The sequence below is a fragment of the Spodoptera frugiperda genome, chromosome 6 (genome assembly GCF_023101765.2).
Source record: "Spodoptera frugiperda isolate SF20-4 chromosome 6, AGI-APGP_CSIRO_Sfru_2.0, whole genome shotgun sequence".
Taxonomy (NCBI): Eukaryota; Metazoa; Arthropoda; class Insecta; order Lepidoptera; family Noctuidae; genus Spodoptera; species Spodoptera frugiperda.
The window spans coordinates 3,673,345-3,696,036 of NC_064217.1; the positions used below are offsets into that span (position 1 = coordinate 3,673,345).

The window sequence follows — 22,692 nt, forward strand, 5'->3', positions numbered from 1 at the left end:
GTTGACATTTTGTTTGACATTTGTCACTTGGTTTAGGGAAGTGATATTTTTATTTTGTTATCTTTTTTTTTTCAAATCATTGGTCATTTTCTAACCAAATCACTGTACTTTTTCACACGACACGAACTTTATTTTATTATCATTTATTTTAAATTTGTACTCCGTGTGATAATGATAGTTAAGTGTTTTCTATTTATAAGTTGTTGACAAGGAAAATATTTGTTTGTTTTAAGTTGACTTTAAAACTAGTAGTAGCCCATTCGATATCAAGTAAGTATTTAGATAATAATAATTTATTATTTATACTAATACCTGAACAAATTAGTAAAGCGAACTAAAGATGATTATAGTTTAGTTCTAATAAGAGGTAAAAAGTTTTTTTTTAAAACTCCAGTATATTATTTAAAAAATCAATATTATTGGAAAAGCTATCTTTCATTGGGTAGAGTATTTATCACTACAATTGATTAGGTAATGTAATCTACTATATCTTGTCTCTAAGTCTCTAAACTTGTAAAGGACATTTTATTAATATACAGGGTTAAAGGGTAAGTCGACCTAAATCCTTTAAGACGTGATAGTTTACATCATTCCTGACTGATTTGACCATGGGACCCCATATCCCAAACTTAACCGTTTTCAAATTATCGGCATTTTAACTTTTTTGATAAAATTTCCCATTTTTTTGGCTATTTCTCCCTTGTTTTATCTTTGGTGGCTAAATTTTGTTTTGTTTTTGCTTTTTTGTGTAGTAGATTAGTTGCTTTATTATTTAGAAAACTAAAACTGTAAATAACTGTACCAACTGAGTCGTAGCAGACGATCGAATGTTAAAAAAAGTAAATAAATTTGTGATAAGTTGTTTTTCTTTGTAAGATATTTAAAAAAAAGTCTATGACAACTGTTCTGCAAATGTGCGTTAAAATATCTACAATTAATCAGCTTTCTGATAAGGTATAACATGATAGGGAATAATTTGAATTCTTTGCCAAAACATCGATGAAGTACTACAAGGTAGTAATAAGAATATCGATATTTAAGCTTCAAATTTAACTTGAGTCAGATAACAAAATAAAACAAACTGGTTCACTTCACTTCAGAAGGAGTGTCAGGGAGTGGCTTTTTTTTTGAGTGGAGAAAATCATCCAATGACTTCTCCCACCTTGGGCGAGGCGAGAGGGAGTGTCAGACTCTTACTGACTAAAAACCACCCTGTTCCTTCTCCTGCTTTTCGAACCGGAGCCCCGGTAAACCCGCTAGGTAGTCCGCAGCTCCGGATCAGGCATCAGCCCTACTGGGCTCCATCTGTGGTGGTCTGATGGCTCTTTGAGGCGCGCGCGCACGGGTCTGGTTCTGTTCGGGCGGTGAGCTACCCTTGCTCGCCGTCCGCAGGCCCGCACTGGACACTAATTATCCCAATAAGTGGATCGGGAGAGGCGGAGCTGTACCGTGGCCAGCTAGAAGTTCAGACCTGACCCCTATGGATTTTTATGTGTGCGCCTCAAAGAGCCATCAGAGCACCACAGATGGGGCCCAGTAGGGCTGATGCCTGATCCGGAGTTGCGGACTACCTAGCGGGTTTACCGGGGCTCCGGCTCGAAAAGCAGGAGAAGGAATAGGGTGGTTTTTAGTCAGTAAGAGTCTGACACTCCCTCTCGCCTCGCCCAAGGTGGGAGAAGATATTGGATGATTTTCTCCCCTCAAAAAAAGGCACTCTCTGAAACTCCTTCTGAAGTGAAGTGAACCAGTTTGTTTTATTTTGTTATCTGACTCAAGTTAAATTTGAAGCTTAAATATCGATATTCTTATTACTACCTTGTAGTACTTCATCGATGTTTTGGCAAAGAATTCAAATTATTCCCTATCATGTTATACCTTATCAGAAAGCTGAAGAATTGTAGATATTTTAACGCACATTTGCAGAACAGTAGTCATAGACTTTTTTTAAATATCTTACAAAGAAAAACAACTTATCACAAATTTATTTACTTTTTTAACATTCAATCGTCTGCTACGACTCAGTTGGTACAGTTATTTACAGTTTTAGTTTTCTAAATAATAAAGCAACTAATCTACTACACAAAAAAGCAAAAACAAAACAAAATTTAGCCATCAAAGACAAAACAAGGGAGAAATAGCCAAAAAAATGGGAAATTTTAGCAAAAAAGTTAAAATGCCGATAATTTGAAAACGGTTAAGTTTGGGATATGGGGTCCCATGGTCAAATCAGTCAGGAATGATGTAAACTATCACGTTTTAAAGGATTTAGGTCGACTTACCCTTTAACCCTGTATATTTATTAATATATAAGATAAAATATAAAATTATATAATTATTAAGCCTGAATTTTTATATCTTTAAAATTGCTGTGCCCAAACTGGGTCCATAATTGTTACTTTTACCTATAAGAACATCTATGTACATACATTGTGGAAAGCAAATAAATGAATATGAATATGAATATTATCAGAATCTATTTCGAAATCTGGGGGCACGGTAGTGCCCCCGCCAAGACGAGCCAAGCGAAGCGCAAGCGCAAGGGCACTACCTACCTTTTCTCGAAGCGCTTCGTCGTATTTTTGAACCTTCATAACTTGAGTTTGGGTTATACCAGATAAACAAAATTTTCAGGATATAATGTCAGTGGTAGACTTAATAAATCTCTAAAGTTTCAATTGCATAGCTCTTATACTTTAGATTTTATTGATATCTAAAATACCCCGATTTCGTCACTCACTCACTCACTCACTCACTGATGATCAACAAAATTCTTAAGGTACTTCCTGAAGTCCTAGAAAACTGAAATTTGGTATGTAAGCTAGTATTAGTACCCAAACAACAAAAAAATCCTAAAACTTGGAACTTTTACCCCCAACCCCTTAAACTAGGGGGTGAAAGTTTGTTCGAGACTTCCGCAACTTTTGACGCTAGAGGTCTGAATGCGGCCGCGGAGGGGTAAAAATCTGAAATAGGGAAACTTAATTCCCTATTTCCTGCTTGAGATCTGAAAATTATACACAAGTACATAGAACACAAACTTTTCATCAAATCAAAACATTATCCTACCCATAAGTACTTAGATATGAATAATATTACTACACTTCACTTCGGTACGTGTTTATTAATCAACCTATACTTTTGAACATAAGCATCGTAAGTATAGTATGCGCCAACGCCCGCCGCCTGCCCCCTCGTCCCCGCGCAGTAGCTAAAAATATTCGGCCCGTCAGCGAGCGCGGCACCCGAACGCGGGCAGACGCGCGAGGGCAGACGTCGTTGACGGTTGTCTCGTTGAATGAAAAGTTTTCGGAATATTTCGGTGATTTAAAAGTTTGCTATCGCGGAGAAAAAAACCATTTGCCTAATATTTAATTGTTAGTAGTTTAGTAGGTAAAGGTTTAGATACTAGTGTTTTAATTTTCATTGATAAAAAGTCAACTTATTTCTTCTAACTTCTAACCCTATACTTTTGAACTGGCGAGTTGGCCGCACGGAAAGAGTTTAGAAGATTGAATAGATTTTTAAGCTCAAGCCCATATGACGAATAGCAAAAAGTCCGTGCGGCCGACTCGCCAGTTCAAAAGTATAGGGTTAGAAACTTGGCTCTACACGGGATCTGATTACTTTTTGACAGTGCGAGCTATATGGTCTCGTCTTGGCAACATTTAACATGAAATGTTTTTGTGGGATCAAAATTTCTTTAGCAGTAAATACTTAGATAATTTAATGATTACCTGTAATGTTGGTTTACAGGAGATACCCTAACTGAGAGCTAAAAAAGATAGCTTTATAAAGCTCTATAAATATTGAAAATATGTCTTTATGTTTATTTATTTTATGTAGATAAGATAGTTCCATTTGTGGGAATGAACCTGTCCTAATGTGCAACATTTAAATAAAATACACAATGTATTATCTTAGTACTGAGTATGACAGGCCATAATAATATAAAGATGTTGTTTATGTGGCAGTTATGTAGTCTTGAGTAGTTTCATCATTATTTATTATCATACCGACAGCTAAACATATAGGTATTTACATTTGTTTCAAACATTGTTTGTGTGTTCTACAAATTATTCTAGTTATGTGTACCATAAAATATTAGTATATTATGTGAACAGTTTTGGACTTTGTAATGAATCAAGAATACACAATACATAATAAAAATATGAAGTAACCATTACTCTTATTGTTTGACCAGTACTCATGTTAGTTTTATTGTGTAACTAAATAAACATATGTTCTATACTAATATATAAAGCTAAAGAGTTTGTTTGTTGGAATGCATTTATCTGTAGAACAACTGGTTTGATTTAAAAATGATTTTGTGTATTGGATAGTCCATTTATCGAGGATGGCTATATGCTATAAAATATCATGCTACAACCAATAGAAGTGGAGCAGAACGGGTGGAGCTAACTAGTATAAATATATTTGTGCAATGCACACAGCACACCTTACATTAATCATTCTAGAAATGTCCCCAGCAACGACTCAATGGTGATAATGCTTATGATTGATAAGATAAACAAATACTTACTAACACCTGTACAAAAAGTACCTATTAAGTGTATAAGTCATGACAATGTCAATAATGATGTTGTATAATGTTTAATTGACACTCAATCTGGGATTGTACCTTACTTACTCATTGTTAGTACTCAGTACCCTTAGTACGAGTTTGCTTTACGTTAAACTAAAACGAAACGAGAGCGCGTTCGGCGCTCTGATTGGCCAGTGCGAATGAACCAACCAATCACAGCGTCAAATGCGCTCCCGTTTCGATCTTGTTAAATGTAAAACATATACATACATAGTAAACTGGCGAGAAGTAGATATATGTTTGTCTTTTTCATATTTTAATTTATTGTATATTTTAACACAATATAATATGTAGGCAACTGTTTGCTTTTATGCAATTAACATCTTTTCTTTTTCCTTAACATCATCATTATAATTAGCCATAAGGTGGTACCACCTCCCACATATGATGCTCTATGAAAATGTTACATACGAAACCAGGCATGAGTAGGTAGTACATATTATATTATGTATATTGATATATTTTCTTCAATGAAGATAATGGCGGTGTCACAATGCTTATCCTTTATTATTGCAGCCAGTAGCTTGTTGATAAATACTTTAGTACCATTGTGTGAGCAGAGACGATCATTAATAATATCCACTGGTTATAGTGTATTATTACATGTACAACTGTACAGTATACTGTGGTAGTGAGCAGTGATTGAAAATTGTACCGAGTTTTTTTTAAGGTAGTAATTTTTATATTGATTTTATTTAGTTACCTGATTCAATTATAAGTACTAAATGTGTTTATAATGTTTTTAAAAGGCTGTGATTTTTTTCATATTTTAATTAATTAAATTACTGCCACACACAGAGGCATTTAATGATTACTTAAACTATTCCTTACTAACAATTTTGTTCCAAAACAATTGCTAAGGACTGGTTTAAGTAACATATAAAAAGTATTAAATTACTCTGAGTGTAGCAGTTAGTATATTATAATGTAATGTATAATGTATGTAATAATGAATCAAACTCTTCAGTTTTCTTAAATTATTTTCCTTGAATGATGTAGCTCTACACATATAAATTACTGAGAATTATACATTGACATTCACTGTTCCTTTTACCTCATCAGCATTCTGGTGTCTGTTGTGTTGTGTGTGGAAAGTTCTGTGCTTAAGGTAAAATGTGTTTTTTTTTAATTTTTACTGCATAGTTGACTTTGTATTTGAGTGACCGGCTGCCGTGCAACGTGCCCAAACGGAGCAACTCTTTGTAGGTCTCATGTGCATGTGAAATCGTTGTTTATAATCCCACCCACCCAAATCCTAGCTTAGGGCAAAAGACTCGTTCACTAATCCTACTATTAAATGGGTGGGACTCGTAATATTTTTTTTTTTTTTTTATGGAACAAGCCGGCAATCGAGCAGACGTATTACCTGATGGTAAGCAATCGCCGCCGCCCATGGACACTTGAAACACCAGAGGCGTTACAAGTGCGTTGCCGGCTTTTTGGGAGTTAGGAATTTAAGGGTTGTTGTTCGGGAATCGGGGATGGGGAAGATTGGGAAGGGGGGAATTGGGCCTCCGGTAACCTCACTCACACAACGAAACACAACGCAAGCGTTGTTTCACGTCGGTTTTCTGTGAGGCCGTGGTATCACTCCGGTCGAGCCGGCCCATTCGTGCCGAAGCATGGCTCTCCCACACTTGTAGTAATATACTAGGATAATAATACTGAAAAGTTAGTGTTATATTAAAAATTTAATCCTTTCAGGGATCAAAAGGCTGAAAAGTTATTCTGTGCAATTTTGTTCACTAAACTTAACTCTTTTAAGTGAGAAAGTGAAACTATAGTAACTTTAGTAAGTTATATAGTAGGTAGTAGTACACATATACATATGTATCCTTTTTTTTTTTTTTTTTTTGAGGGGGGAAAATCATCCAATGACTTTTCTCGCCTTGGGCGAGGCGAGAGGGAGTGTCAGACTCTTACTGACTAAAAACCACCCCGTTCCTTCTCCTGCTTTTCGAGCCGGAGCCCCGGTAAACCCGCTAGGTAGTCCGCAGCTCCGGATCAGGCATCAGCCCTATTGGGCCCCATCTGTGGTGGTCTGATGGCTCTTTGAGGCGCGCGCGGAACGCGACGCGCCGCACGCACGGGTCTGGTTCTGTTCGGGCGGTGAGCTACCCTTGCTCGCCGTCCGCAGGCCCGCACTTACGGTGGCCGGAGATCGTCTCGGGATCCCCTACGCCCGGAGTGTCTTTCGCGACGGCTGGGGCGTGAGGAGGTTATACATATGTATCCTACCTTTATTATCTTATTGATAAATAAAATACCCCACAAGTGTGTGAATAAATCTTGTAAATGTTTGTTGAAGTATAATGACTGCATTGTTGACTGAGGGTACTACGATGATGTAATAAGCTGTGAAACTATGTGACCGTTTCCACGGTTACCTAGCAATGTCCGCGCATGTGAATGCGATGTATCGATAGTAAGAGAGCCACACATAGCACGCCTCTTACCATATCAAAATAAAAACATAGCTTAGTTTGAGTCCGTTTCCACTAGTGATAAGCTATGTGTACCAATGAATATGAGCGGTGGAAGCCAAACGCATGCACAGCAACGTAGCACAGCACGTCTCTGGTGGAAAAGCACCCTAAATGGCAGAAATGTTTGTTGAAGTCTAATGACTGCATTGTTGACTTATCATAATGTCGTTGATGTTCTTTTGTTAGCATTTATATGTGGTTGAAGTTATAGGAAAACAATATATAACATACACAGTACTGCAGTGCACTATTGTTATAAGTTGTAGTTATTAGGATTTTATTATACAGGGTTAAAGGGTAATTCGACCTAAATCCTTTAAGACGTGATAGTTTACATCATTCCTGACTGATTTGACCATGGGACCCCATATCCCAAACTTAACCGTTTTCAAATTATCGGCATTTTAACTTTTTTGATAAAATTTCCCATTTTTTTTGGCTATTTCTCCCTTGTTTTGTCTTTGGTGGCTAAATTTTGTTTTGTTTTTGCTTTTTTATGTAGTAGATTAGTTGCTTTATTATTTAGAAAACTAAAACTGTAAATAACTGTACCAACTGAGTCGTAGCAGACGATCGAATGTTAAAAAAAGTAAATAAATTTGTGATAAGTTGTTTTTCTTTGTAAGATATTTTAAAAAAGTCTATGACAACTGTTCTGCAAATGTGCGTTAAAATATCTACAATTCTTCAGCTTTCTGATAAGGTATAACATGATAGGGAATAATTTGAATTCTTTGCCAAAACATCGATGAAGTACTACAAGGTAGTAATAAGAATATCGATATTTAAGCTTCAAATTTAACTTGAGTCAGATAACAAAATAAAACAAACTGGTTCACTTCACTTCAGAAGGAGTGTCAGGGAGTGGCTTTTTTTTTGAAGGGAAAAAATCATCCAATGACTTCTCCCACCTTGGACGAGGCGAGAGGGAGTGTCAGACTCTTACTGACTAAAAACCACCCTGTTCCTACTCCTGCTTTTCGAGCCGGAGCCCCGGTAAACCCGCTAGGTAGTCCGCAGCTCCGGATCAGGCATCAGCCCTACTGGGCCCCATCTGTGGTGGTGAGCTTAAATATCGATATTCTTATTACTACCTTGTAGTACTTCATCGATGTTTTGGCAAAGAATTCAAATTATTCCCTATCATGTTATACCTTATCAGAAAGCTGAAGAATTGTAGATATTTTAACGCACATTTGCAGAACAGTTGTCATAGACTTTTTTTAAAATATCTTACAAAGAAAAACAACTTATCACAAATTTATTTACTTTTTTTAACATTCGATCGTCTGCTACGACTCAGTTGGTACAGTTATTTACAGTTTTAGTTTTCTAAATAATAAAGCAACTAATCTACTACACAAAAAAGCAAAAACAAAACAAAATTTAGCCACCAAAGACAAAACAAGGGAGAAATAGCCAAAAAAGTGGGAAATTTTATCAAAAAAGTTAAAATGCCGATAATTTGAAAACGGTTAAGTTTGGGATATGGGGTCCCATGGTCAAATCAGTCAGGAATGATGTAAACTATCACGTCTTAAAGGATTTAGGTCGACTTACCCTTTAACCCTGTATATAGAATAGACGAGTTATCCATCCTATCTTTGTTCAGGTGCTCGTTTCTTTTTCTCTAGATATTTGACTATGTATTTTATTTATCATAGAACCTTAACTTGGTCCAGCCGTTTAGCCATGTTTCTTTTATTGGAAGACATAAGGATTAATTTATTGATATTATCTTAAAACTAGCTACTTCGCGGTTTCAACCACTCTGCTCTGCTCCTATTAATCATAGCGTCATGTTTTGTAGCCAAGATGACACAACAAGAAATTTTCACCAGTAGTTCCGCAGATAAGCACGTTCAAATAAACAAACTTCAGCTTTATATACTTATTTATTATAGTTTACGCCCTTTAATCCGCAATGTTCAAAGTCTACTCTGATAAGGATAATTCCTTTTTTCAGATATTGCAGATTGCATCTACATAGCCCGATTTTTCGCTCCATAAAACCATAAAATTTGACTGCACGGCTAGCGTAATGTCGGGTAACGATCGCGGGTTGCGGGATTCCCGCACGGAACAACCCTATGTGTAAATCACAGACTGTTGTTCCGGGTCTAGGTGACATGAGTATGTTAGTAAACGCACCCATGACACAGGAAAAACGTCTTCTGCGGGGCAACGTCTGTTAAGATAAAAAAAATATTGCAATTTTCAAGAACGCAATTAAAAAAATCCAAAAATAAATATAATCGGTATATCCCGAAGTCAAATAGCGATCACCTATTCTAGTTTTCCTATTTAAAACGTGTGCAATATATTTATTCATGACTCATTCATTACTATCAACATAAGAATTACACTATTTACCGAATAAACTTCTTACAAACATAGCACACGACGTTTTACGTTAACTAACGACATCTATGACGTACGTGCAAGAACTAATTATGATTGTGTAATAATTTATGATCGCTCTCTTGTTACATAGGATGCTGCAAAAGTTGTCATTTGGTAGCTGGCGAGTCGTCGGCGCGGCGTGCAGTCTACCCAAAACGAGTGCCACCATCAGAACGCTATCGGCAACCATGGAGAAAGGATCCAACTTCTTTTTTAGACAGGTATTTATTTGAATAATAAAATATCTACTTATATCATAAATATATTTTGTTTATGGACGTTTTATTTTTTTTATCTACAATTGTTTTTTTAAACGTGGAACAGATGTGTTCTTTTTTTAAAAATAATTATGCTGTACTTTGCGTTATCATGTTTGGCGGTAAAAAAACATAGTCACGGTCTTATTGGTCGGATAATTTACTATAGTTTGTGTTTCTTTGTGAATGTTATTTAATTTGTTTTGTTGAAAAGGTTTAAGAGATTGTGTCTTTTCTAGTTCTATCTATTAAATAATTTATTTAACATAAAATTTATTAAGACTAAGTTAAACACATTGATTGCACCATAAATATTGTGATGGACTATGATTTTAAAATGGTAAATGGTAGGTAGGTACGAAGTTCACAAGGGCAAACTGGTTTTTAATGATCAGAACCTTCCTACAAGAGTTAATCAGTGTTACATGCTATTTATCATTCTGTAGACATTTGTTTTTTTAACCTGGAACCTATATTATTTTTATTTGTTTATTTATTAAAAAGATACATACCCTGTACATTTACTTGTCATGTCTAACATGCTAAATTTTGGCATGGTGTCCAACAAAACTATACATATTATATAGTTTGACTGTTGGATCTTATTATTTTGTTTTATTGTTTTAATTCTAACCCTGGAAATATATATCCGACCTCAATCCAAAATCCCCGCATCGGTCTCTTGTTTCTGACAGAGACTCCATACAAAAACCGACCTTAATCCAAAGATTATTATTATAATTTTGGACGGAGATCGGTCATTAATTTCGGTAAGTTAACTCCCAGTCGGTAGAGATCTAACTAAAAACAATGGATTCTGGTTACATTCAATATTATGGTTAACACACACTCCATAATGGACACATACAACGTGTATTTGATGAGATCTTATGTAAACATTTCCTTTGCATTATATATACAGTATATTATATAACGAAAGTCCCACGACAATTTACTCCCACTCTTCACCATTTGTGCCATGTAGGTAATAGGGGGTGTGTATAATAATGTGCACCTCTGCCTACCCCTTTAGGGATAAAAGGCGTGACGTTGTGTGCGTGTGTATGTGAAAGTCCCACGACCTGCAGATTTTTTTTTGTTTATACCTACTTAATAGGATTTTATTATACTTATTTTTTTTTAATTCGTACCTATTTTAGTACAATTCTACATATTCATTACCAACGTGCCAACGTTTGAACAAATTGTACTCTGTTTGCAGTTAACAGCTGTTTTTTATGATGATTAATAATTTTTATGGTGAAAGGTTTATGTTCTACAATTCCAGTTTCAGCATAGTTCTTAGATACTTTATTTATTTGTTTGTGTAGTATATTTTTCAAAAGATCCGCCATCGAATTATTTACATACGGTTCTCTTAGGAAATACATAATCCAGAGATGTTGAAACTTTACGTCACAAGGAGCCATAAAAAAAAATATTTTGAGATATAATAATTTCCCGCTTTTTATTGAGACATTTCTAGTAATGAGGCTTTTTTAAAAGGTGTGCTATGAAATGTTTATATATCTATCTTTTTATATTGTGAGAAATGATGCCGTGTATGTAGAGCTGTGTCGCTTTAGTAGTTCATATAAGTACTTATTAATAAAACCTCCTTTATTAGTTTATTTTATCGATAAGTACTAATAGGGATGGACGTGGCATTGTTCTCTCAACAGTAGCTTCCATTACGATAACATTATCGATCTGGTCTTTATTATTGTTTTAAGTTTTATGAGAAGTATATAGGTAGGTTATATATCTCTTAACACATACGGTTTGATTACAAAATCCATTCAGCTGTGAAATTGATTCGATGTTAAATATATGCTATTGAGCGCGTGATATTGTATATTAAACCTCTCAATTATTAATTAATTTTTCAATAGTAGTGATTGAAGTATATTTGTTAGTGTTGAAATTTAAATGAGCTGGTAAAAATTCTGAAATTAGGTTTGGTAATTTTTAGGGTAAACGACAAAATAATCATGAAAATAGCGGTCCTATATGTAGATACCTAGTTACTAAGAAAGAATTTGACGTTTTCTTATAAATACACTTTGTATGAATACAAGCACTGGCTACAAGGTTCGGAATAAGGGCCATATTACTTTTTAATTATGTAACTGATTGCACGATGATTGCATTATGTACCTAATTAAGTTAACATGCTCATGGACGTTTATGCTTTTCTGCTATTCCCATTTTCTTATTATAAAATGAGAATTATGGTATTGGATGGAAAATGTTATAAGTTTAGACATTACTGTGTAACCTATTAATTAAAACTGTCTGCATTACGTCGGTTGAGACGCTAATAATCGCTACTACTATTGAGTTATTGAGTAGTATAGTTTGACGAACGCATGCTTTTACAATTAGAAATTATAAGCCAACGTTGCCTTACCATGTTTTCCTTCACCGTTTGTTAGTGGTGTCTAAATAATCTTAGAAAGTACATATAACTCGGAAAAAGTCACATTGGTACTTGCCGTTGGTAGGTTTCAAACCCGTACTCTCATACACGAGAAGCGGGCGTCTTAAACCTCCAGGCCACGGCCACCACGTCTTTAATTTTGTAGCATTACAAACGCTAAAGGAACAAGCCCCTATTTCCAGTACCGAGTGCAAAAGAAGACATAGTGTAGTAAACATTGATTGATTTCATTGATTAACTTACCTACCAGGGAAATACGCATGATGCAATCTTATATCTTAATATGTTGACTTAGTTACCTACACACTAAGCAATTGCACCCCGCCCTAAATAGTGTGCATTAAGTATATGTGCATTTACCTTATCAAATACATTGATAATAGCATTCATATATGCACGCATATATACAGACTATGTGATTGTCATGGTTATTTTAAGGTAGATAAGATGCTATCATACCAACATCATAGCCAATTTGATATCGTATCACAACATAGTATATGAATAACATAGCGCTTATATTACAACATTAAAGCGCGCTTTAATGTTGTGATAATAATATAATGATGTATGTTTAGATTTGTTGTTAAACTTAAAAGCGCCGAAAGTTGCTATATTAGTTTGCAAAATAAATATTCTAATATGATCTTGATAAAAATGCCAATTGACTGAAAAGTACTGAAAGTCTCGTATAAACAGCCTATAAGTGGCTACTGCTGACCAAAAGACCTCTTCTCTCACGAACAAGGATAATTATTAATATTGGCTAAAGGTGTAATTCACATCTTACTAATTTATCCTACAAGAATGCAGGCGAAGCCGCTGGCCGAACCTAGTTATCAATAGGTGCAGGCAATAAAATACACGCCTCTTGTTGGAAACTAGCTAGTTTATGCTATAGTTGGGATTTAGCTACATAGGTAATAGGTACAGGTATAATAATCTCAAAAAAAAACCGACTTCAAAAAATAAATATTCCAAAACAAATTAATATGCACTAAAAAGTAAAAGAAATAATTGCGTATTTTTCAACAACTTAATAGATCAACTAACTTTACTAACTCATCACACACATTATAATGTAAGTAGGTACAATTATTGTTATTTCTGGAGTCAATACAATTATTTCTCGTAATTTCCAGTTGTTCGACACTGTGAGCAGTACATACACGTACTTGCTGGGCGACACCAAGTCGGGAGACGCGGTGCTCATCGACCCTGTGTTGGAGCACGCGGAGAGAGACGCTGCTCTCATCAAGGAGCTGGGCTTCAAGCTGGTTTATGCACGTGAGTGTTTTGATCTTTGTGAACGTCATAGACTTGTAATAAATAAATCACCTTAATAGGTATCAAATGATAAATTACTTTTTACAACATTGCCCCACCCTTCTCTACCATTGCCCTACCATTTTCTCCTGTGTCAATGTATATTTTTTTGCCATCAGTATTTTATGCTTAAATTCATTATAAGTAATAGGATATAAACTGTAATATTCAAATTCAAATCATTTAATTCAGACATATTGTATCCATAATGTTAGTAGTAACAAGAAAACTTAAAAACTAGTGCTAGTAATAAGGAACTTATTAACTTATTAACTAGTGTTAGGAATAGGAAAGGAGTATTGTTAAGCTCAGTGCACGATTAATGTATACTCGTGTGTGCCTTATGTTTAATTTTGTTGATTTACCAATGATTCATTTAAGGATAGTTACCGAGTTACACGAATATTTCTTTTCTGACTAAATCTTTCTCATTCTGTGTTTTCCTTTCCTCCATATTTGTCTGTATGTACAATTGTACATAAACAGTTTGCTACTCATGCCGACTCATATAGTAATCACGACCTTCAATCAAAATGAGGAAATGTCTACTGGTATTCTCAGTAACTAATATATTTCTAGTTTCCTCTTTTTTGTTATGAAATAGTATATTATACGCTCTCTACGCTTATTTGATTACTTAGTTGTTGTTAGGAAAAATAATTATTTCTTGTTGTTAGAAAAATATTCTCATTAATTATTATGTTATCGACTTCTCACGTAACTGTTTGACTAGGCTAGTTGAAAATAGTAGGCTACTAGCTGCTAGAGAAACTAGCCGATTTCCTCGTCAAACAGTTATGTGAGTAAGCAGATAAAATAATAATTAATTTAGTATATCTCAGGAAAATTATAATAAAAATAATATTCTCATTGTTAGTAATAACTAATCAACTTTAAATCTCAATCTAATCCAATAAACAGTTTGGACCACTATAAATATATTAATGATACTTTTAACACAAACACAAATTTAACCGTTGTATCTGTAACATTTCCAGTGAACACCCACATGCACGCAGACCATATAACAGGCACGGGCAAGCTGAAGTCCATACTCCCTGACACTAAGAGTGTGATCGGCAAGGCGTCGGGCGCTGCGGCCGACGTGCACCTCGTGGACGGTGATGTGGTCACCTTCGGAGAACACAAGTTGTTGGCTACGGCCACTCCTGGACATACCAACGGGTGCTTGACTTATATCTGCCATGAAAAGGTGGGGTTTTCTAATGTTTTGTGTAAAATGCTAGTGGGTTTTATATTAGCCTGTCTGTTTATTGACAGAACTGTTTGTCTGTAGATTTTTGAGACATTTCCAGTGCAATTTTTGTCAATATTAATAAAATTATGATAAGATATTTAACGGTTTTGAATGGTTTTATTAAACATAATTTTTGCTTTAAAGTAAATTACTTTTTTTTTTATTATTATTCGCGTCTGCGATTTCAATCGTTAGTTAAACATCTGAGAACTGGGCGTTTCAACATATTATCTATCTGATCACTAAATCACTTCAATTTTCGATTCCAGGGTATGGCGTTCACAGGCGACACTCTTCTCATCCGGGGCTGTGGCAGAACAGACTTCCAAGAAGGCTCGGCTCAAACTCTGTACAACTCGGTACACAACCGTATCTTCACGCTGCCCGACCACTACCTCCTGTACCCGGCACACGACTACCGAGGGCAGACCGCCACCACCGTGTGGGAGGAGAAGAAATACAACCCCAGGCTGACCAAACCTTTGAAGGAGTTCATCCATATCATGGACAACTTGAACTTGCCGTACCCGAAAATGATTGGTGAGTTGATTTTGAAACTTTGATATTAATTATAACGTCATGAACTTTCTTTGTGCTTTTTCTATTGTAACTCTCGTGAGACATTGAACTGTTTGACGATGTGACTTGATTGGTTTCGAACTGATGCTTGGGTGACCGACTGCCGCGCAACGTGTAGCGGTTACGATTCCCGCACGGAACGCTCTTTGTGTGATCCATAAATTGTTGCCTCGGGTCTGGGTGTCATGTGTATGTGAACTTGTCTTGTATGTTTGTAAACGCACCTGCGATATAGAAGCCTTGCCTCCTAGTGTGGGGCAACGTTTAAAAAAATACCTACGCTAGGGGCTCATAGAAATGACTAATATACGAGATACCTCTTCAATTAATTTCGTAAAGCGTAGAAGAAAATTACTTTATTATTCATGTTGTTACGCGTTTTACTTTAGTCTATATTGGCGTAGGTCAATGTAAGATTTTACAATAATTATGCAATGATGACTTGTAAAAATCGTACCTAGGTACAAGTTTTTTTAGATCTGCGTTTTGGTCACTGTTTTTGCTCGTAAATATGTGCGTCACGCTGTTTTGTTCATTACAGACAAAATTACAAGTCATTAAAGTATTCATGTCATTCATACAAATCATACTTACATACAAGTTCACATGCTAATGTCACGCAGACCCGAGACAACGATTTGTGAATCACACAAAAGTTGCTCCGTGTAGGTATTGAGCCCGCTACACGTTGACCGCAGCCAATTGCCCAGCTACCACGCCAACCGCCCAGTCAATATTTATGCAGATTTGAAAATTCAAATGTTTGTCTCACTATTATCAAAATATTCTGACAATAACGACTTATCTTAAGTCTTTCTGAAACTCTGCACCAAAGGATTCATTGGTTTGTTAGTTTAATCTTTGGAGCTGTCAAAAGTATTTATAAAGATCGGAATGTGATGGATGTATTACTCACAGTAAGAAGTAAGAACTGCATCGAAATATAAGAAAAAAAAAGATTTAATGGCGAAAAGAGACTAAAAAACAATATTTTTTGTTTCAGACAAAGCCGTTCCCGCCAACAGAGTCTGCGGAATACATTACTAAGAAAGAAAGGTTAACTTGATTAGTAAAATACTAATCACATTTTTGTATTAACCCCGTACCTATTAAGTAGATAGCCAATGAAGGAATATTTCAAAAAAAAAAATATGCGTAAGTGCGTAATATAATTGTGCACTATACTTACTTATTTTTTATTCACAAACGATAGAAGACGAATTCAAACACAGTTTACCTGAAGAGCAAAACTAGGTTTTACTTCGATTCTTTTTTTATAATAACTATCGTGAGACATTCTAAATTAACTAAAAGTCATGGTTTTCGAGTCAAAAGAGAAAACTCAATCATGATTTTTTTATTGATTGATTGACTCTTGAACATGAATAGCGTGCGCAGACGCTGCGACGACGCATTATTCTTCATTAATTTACGTGTGTAAACGGTGATTTTTAGTTAATTTGATTCTTTCTCTTCAATTTCTTACCCCAAACATGTTATGTATATGTATAATTTAGGCTGATTTGACATAAAGCAATTTGTTTTTATGTAATTAAACATCCCAATTCAGACTTTTATGAGGGAAAAGTCTTAATTTGGTGATTGTGCCCAATCAATTTGTCATATGATATTTTTATCAGTTACTCTGAAACGAAAAATAAACCTAATGAAATATCTACACTGAAAATGTTTTAATGGCACTGTCTATCACTGTCTATCATTGCAATATTTTGAAAATCTAAATGGTATCTCTTAATTCGGTACAACGCTTGGTTTCTTTTGGAGATTAAAGTGTGTTCAAAATACACACAATATACAAAAACTTAATATTATTAAGACATTTGGAAAGTCGAATTCTTGCAATAATACTGTTTAGTTTGGAATTTCACCTTTAAATATATATCAAAGCATATCAAAGTGAAGCCAAAGTTTATAAAGAGTATTTTTCTAGGCCTTTTTTCTGCTAGGCTCTTAGATACCTTTTTTTATGAAATTCCGTTATAACTTTAGTAGATTAACACGCAGTCTGTGATAACCTTCCCTATAAATGTAAAAAAAAAACAAATAAACAAATATGTTTTGTGTTAATAAATAAACAATTCCTTTTTTCGTGTAATCATTTACTTTGCCTATACGTGATATATTTGTAAAATAGACAAATTAAATGTATATTTTGAATATAATTATTTTCCTATATACATGTAACTACTTATAATTATGTAAAGATGTTTGTTAGTAAAGATTTATTTATCATTGTTTAAGCGAAAATGTTTTTATCTGTTCTTTTTGTGAATGAATACATCTTGTTAATTTATTTTTATTGTTTTATTGATATTTTGGTATTTGTTCATGATTCTATGTTGGCTTTTCTCAAAATTCATAAATTGTCTTTTGACATGAGTCGCCTTCAACTTCGTGGTACTTAACAAGAACGTTTTGCTGCTGCTACCATTGCATCTCATTGAAAAAAAAACCAATGACGTTCATTTTTTTTTTGTTAGATTTCACTTCGAGTTCCACTCGAACAAACAGTATCACAAATCTGAGTCCTACGTAAAAAATAAAGAATAAAAAAATATGTGAGCCTTAATAACCAATAGGAATTAGTTTACAGTATAAAATTTTTAAACATTGGTTTTCATTTGGTTTCAAATAATATTGTAAAGCTCACGGGAAGAAAACCATAAAAATGTTAATAAAAACAACACATTCAAAATAATAATCCTGATATAACGCAGCTAATGCAAGATCCACTCATCGTGTTAATTTTATGTACCCTTAACAGGCACTATCTTAGATGTAGCAATCGAGAACATGGTCAGTACATGTGTTGAAGTTAATTCACCTCAGTTTGCCGACATTTTATTAACAGCGAGAGTCCCCCTGAGTGTTTACCTAGCACCCCAAGTCCCCAACTGTAGGGTCTGGCCCTGACATTAGCCAAATGCCGCGGAAACAGGGGACGCAATTAATGGCTTTTTTGATATATCGGAAGTGCCCCTTATGAGTAGAACTATAGGTAATACAAGCTGCGAAATGTTGTCGTTATGCGGTTTCTTTAGTAAGTAGTAAATAGGTATTATTATCTAGTATTGAAAACATCGAGAGTGAAAATGGATAGCAGAATCTAAATACTTAATTGTTGGTTGGTACCAGAACTAAATTTTTGTAAAATTTCGGCGTGTAGAAGCGTTGTAAAATTTGCCATACAAAAAATTTACGTGTCGAATATCGATAAATACTACTGCTTCAAACACATGGTAGAGGTACAGTTCCAGTTGGAATCCATAGTCTATTTAATTGGTAATTTTGTTACATTACATAATTAAATATGTTTTCCTCTCCCTTCTTCAGGATTCAAACCTGTGATCTTATATTATGTTTGTGACAATTATTATTGGTGTTTTGCTATGAGCTCATGTGACATTGGGCACGATTGTTGCCATACACCAGTCGTCAGGCGTCTTGATATTAAAATGTGTATAGAATCCCAATAATTTGCCCGAAAGTGTTCAACGCTGGGAACCCTTTTAGGTATTTGCCTAGGTGCTTAAATACGTTTTTCTCCAAATTAGATCAGTTATCTCTTTTTAGTTCATAGGTACCTCGCTACATAATTTCATATCGGCAAATCTCAAAATCAATCTGTAATTTATTTCACAATTTGATCAGATTGCTAGGGAGTGGAGTAGAAGATGATGATATATGTTTATATTTAAACACCATAGCCGAAGCTATGAGGGCTAGGGGTAAAATATGATATATGGTTGTATACCGTGATTGTGATACCTCGACTGGCCACGATTAGTCACGGAAGGGGAGTGAAGTCCACTATGAATCAGTACGGAATTTCATTACAAGGGATTGTTTTGGGGTGAATATTGCCAATTAAATGAGGGGTTTAACTTTGAAAATATTAGTTCATACTTACGTAGGTCTCAGGCTACCTGTCCACTATAGGAGTGAGGAGTGGACATTATGTACAATCATATTGGTTAATATTTCTCCGTTTCTCTGCTCCGCTATCTCTCTCTGCTCCGGTGGACAAGCAGCCTTGCAGAGTAGGCTGAGTAGGTAAATACATTTCACAGTCACTACTAGCCCACTTCTTCCTGAGTTCACATTTGACAGAGACCGAGCTGCAGCACACTGTATAAACCTGAACCTTTTAAATTGTGATCTTTAACCAGAAAGGCGAATACGGCAAACCAAACCCTCATATAATGTAGAGAAGTCCAGCAGTGGTCTGTCTAGGGCTGTTCATCAAATGAATATGCTTGGGTACAATTTTAGTTGTTCTACTAGAAGGTCTAGTAGTCGTGTCCTAATTATGCTTACTACGACATTGTCTAATGAGAGACATTTCATTAAAGCGCCTGCTTGAGATTTTACATACGAACTAGGTACTGATCGGAATACCAAATTAGGAAGGTAGGTTAGGTAGGTACCTACCTACTGGGGTAATTTGAACTTGCCTTGTAGTAATTTAATATTACCGTAGTTACCTAGGTACATGACAAATTAAAGTAGTTAATATAAATTATGTATTCATGATATTGGTTTGAGTAAGCGTATCGCGTACCTACTTAGAAATATTTACAATGATGCACAATGTAGGCATTAAATTAGTCTGAAGACGTACTTATGAATTAAGTTGCATAAATCATCTGCATTCATTAATTTCTAAAATTACTATCGATATCAAACTACTGCAGCGACAAACTTTCACGGATATTTTATAGTTTGCATTAAACAGGTTCTAGATAGCGTTACGAGCTGTTTAAGGTTCCTATAAAACCGATGAAGTTGAAAAACGATGACGTCACCGTTCCAGCGGTGACGTAACATAAAGTTAGAAAACTGTAATTCACCTAAATCTTCCCCGTCTCTCGAGGCCGATTTGGCGCCTCTTCAAGAATATAAGGAAGGTAGAGATTTGCAGTTACTATGCCCCAATTCGTCCCAATTTGTTGGTTCGATGGTACAAGTTCTAGAAAACTTACCCCGACTCATTGGCACGTATGAATATTTTAATGTTTCAGTCATGCGAATAGTTTGACGTCACTCCGTCAGCAAACTATTGATTACCTCGAAGTTTTCCTAGCAAGACCTAAGTAAACGCCTTACAGGCTAAGCGGGTGGATAATATATTAAGTGACTTGGACGCCATTATTAATCACTGGACCGTCTCGGGAAGGAGCTTGGTAAAATAACGCAACAGCTTGCGTCGTTAGACAGGGCTTTAAGCCGTGGACTCACTAACTGAGCTCATTACTGCGCAGGATAGCCGTACATGGCCGCTGGATAACCGATAGCTCCTTATAGGATAAAGAATGGTTATGCGGATCAGGAAGGCGTTTAGTATGATTTATACCGATTTGATTTATAAGTACTTAACTAAATAACTTTCCTGAAGTTCATTAGTGGGAATCGTGAAAGATAATTCAGTAAAATTTTTACTAATTTGTTGATTTTTCAGGATTCGAGGCATATTTCTTGAATCTGTGTATTGCAAACTTTTCTGTTTCATTATTATTTAATGTTATCCTTGATTGACTTAGAGCACATGATATCTAGGTATAACGTTATTCAGTGATCATAATAATCGCGAATAAACGCCCTACAAAATAAATGATACCAACATACATTCTTATTCGAAAGTCCATTTAATACTTCCTGTAGAGAACAACAAACAATTCCTTTTAAAGACACCATTACTTACTGAAGTCGAACTGGTTCAGCTCGCGACAAATCCGAGGACATTTATTTCCCTTTGCGTCCGCAGCTTTATAGTAAGGCCCGCATGAATACCGGCGCGTCTAGCTGCACGCGACGTGCCGTGACGTCACCGGCCGCCATATGCAAATGTCTAGAATATTCCGACGAACGAAGCGCCCAGCATTTCTATGTGCAGATGCTTTAATGGCCCGCCGTGGTTCGCTTCAAAATTCGATTTGGTATCTACTATCTTCCTTTTGAGATGCCCTGATGTGTGCCTGCTCACTTTTGGATAGGGGCTGCCTCGTTTAATGTTAGTTTATGGGCAAAGGATTTCGGTTCTACCATTCTGAATGTTTTAAAAGGCAGTTTCGGATTTGTCTTGTGAGTAAATAAATTTATGATAGCGATATTAGGCTTTATATAAGGCTCTGAAACGAGATGATTTGGAAACATCTGTTACTGATATTGTTCGACATCGTGTCTTTGAATTTCTACTAAAGTAGTACATCTTTGAATAGGCTATAGGTAATTGTTAATGATCAGTCTTATAATACTTTTGAGTCCTTGATTTTACTATTTCAAAAAAAAAAAATACAGATCCATAACTGGAGACTTAATAAAAGGTAGGTAGGTACCTACCTACCTTTTATTAAGTCTTAATAAAAGGTAGGTAGGTACCTACCTATTATTAAGTCTCCAATATTAGCAGTACCTATTTATTACAGTCATTTATTTAGATAGAAAACGTTCATCTGCATTATTAGCAGTTCATGAAAATTTTAGAGACTTATTTAGAACCAGACGAAATAATCGATTTGTTGCAATAATAACGTCTCCTTTACTCGGTAGCTTCGTAACAATGTTCTTACGGCCCTCGTAATGTCTTCCATTCATACGTACAATACAAACAGTAAGTCTATTCCGTGTCCCTGCACAATGGCGGACTGCTTGATTTATCGGTAGGACTCGCTGAATGATTCAAATGCTGTAAATAGGAAAACAGATGACGGTTCCACTGAAAGTTAGTTTCTTCAATAAGCTGAGGAAGTTTAAATTGGTATTGAATTTTGGTACTTTTTTTATAATGGGTACTTTACCAGGGCCAATAATGTGACGATTTTAGTAAAGGTACTGAGATCAGAGTGTCTAAAAAGTGAGACTGTTTTGGATTCGGATTCTATTTTAAAATTTATAAAAGAATAATCTCCGAACAATGAATGTCCACGTGTTTCAGAATAAGTTGAGGCACTCGCTCCATAGCCCCAAGCCTGGCTAACGTTAGTTGACAAAACTAGATTTTAATTATAACTTCGTAAGCTTCCCAATTAAGGACGAGAGTCCTATGACATAGCCAGCAGTTTTGATAGTTTTGTTAACTCGTTTAAACGTAGTTCTCCTGAGGATTTTATTACAAATTCATGAAGTAAATGCTAAAGAAGTACGAGAAAACTATTCGTTATATCTGCCGTAGTAAAATCTTAACGGTCTGTACAGAAAAAAAAAAACCATAAAAAAGTTGGAATCAGTTCAATCCAATAGTTCTTTAAAGGGGCTTGCTCTCTTTAATGCAGCTATTTCAATTCCATTCCACTTGATTACGTCACCGCTCCAATGCCTAT

The 22,692-nt window shown here is 35.4% G+C and overlaps 1 protein-coding gene across 1 annotated transcript; it reads left to right on the forward strand.

Moving 5' to 3' along the window:
- Nucleotides 1-18: 18 nt before the first annotated feature.
- On the forward strand, nucleotides 19-17,666 carry LOC118267668 (persulfide dioxygenase ETHE1, mitochondrial). The gene is made up of 6 exons (XM_035581776.2): nucleotides 19-270; nucleotides 9,584-9,713; nucleotides 13,332-13,476; nucleotides 14,514-14,728; nucleotides 15,043-15,313; nucleotides 16,356-17,666. Exons 2-6 carry the CDS (start codon nucleotides 9,585-9,587, stop codon nucleotides 16,397-16,399), a joined length of 804 nt encoding a protein of 267 aa, XP_035437669.2. The 5' UTR covers nucleotides 19-270; nucleotide 9,584; the 3' UTR covers nucleotides 16,400-17,666.
- Nucleotides 17,667-22,692: the final 5,026 nt, after the last annotated feature.

Excerpts from the sequence above, each read along its gene's own strand:
- LOC118267668 (XM_035581776.2), top strand. The coding sequence starts at position 9,585 with ATGCTGCAAAAGTTGTCATTTGGTAGCTGGCGAGTCGTCGGCGCGGCG. Across the intron at positions 13,477-14,513 it reads CTTCAAGCTGGTTTATGCAC|TGAACACCCACATGCACGCA; the intron begins GTGAGTGTTTTG and ends TAACATTTCCAG. Across the intron at positions 14,729-15,042 it reads CTTATATCTGCCATGAAAAG|GGTATGGCGTTCACAGGCGA; the intron begins GTGGGGTTTTCT and ends TTTCGATTCCAG.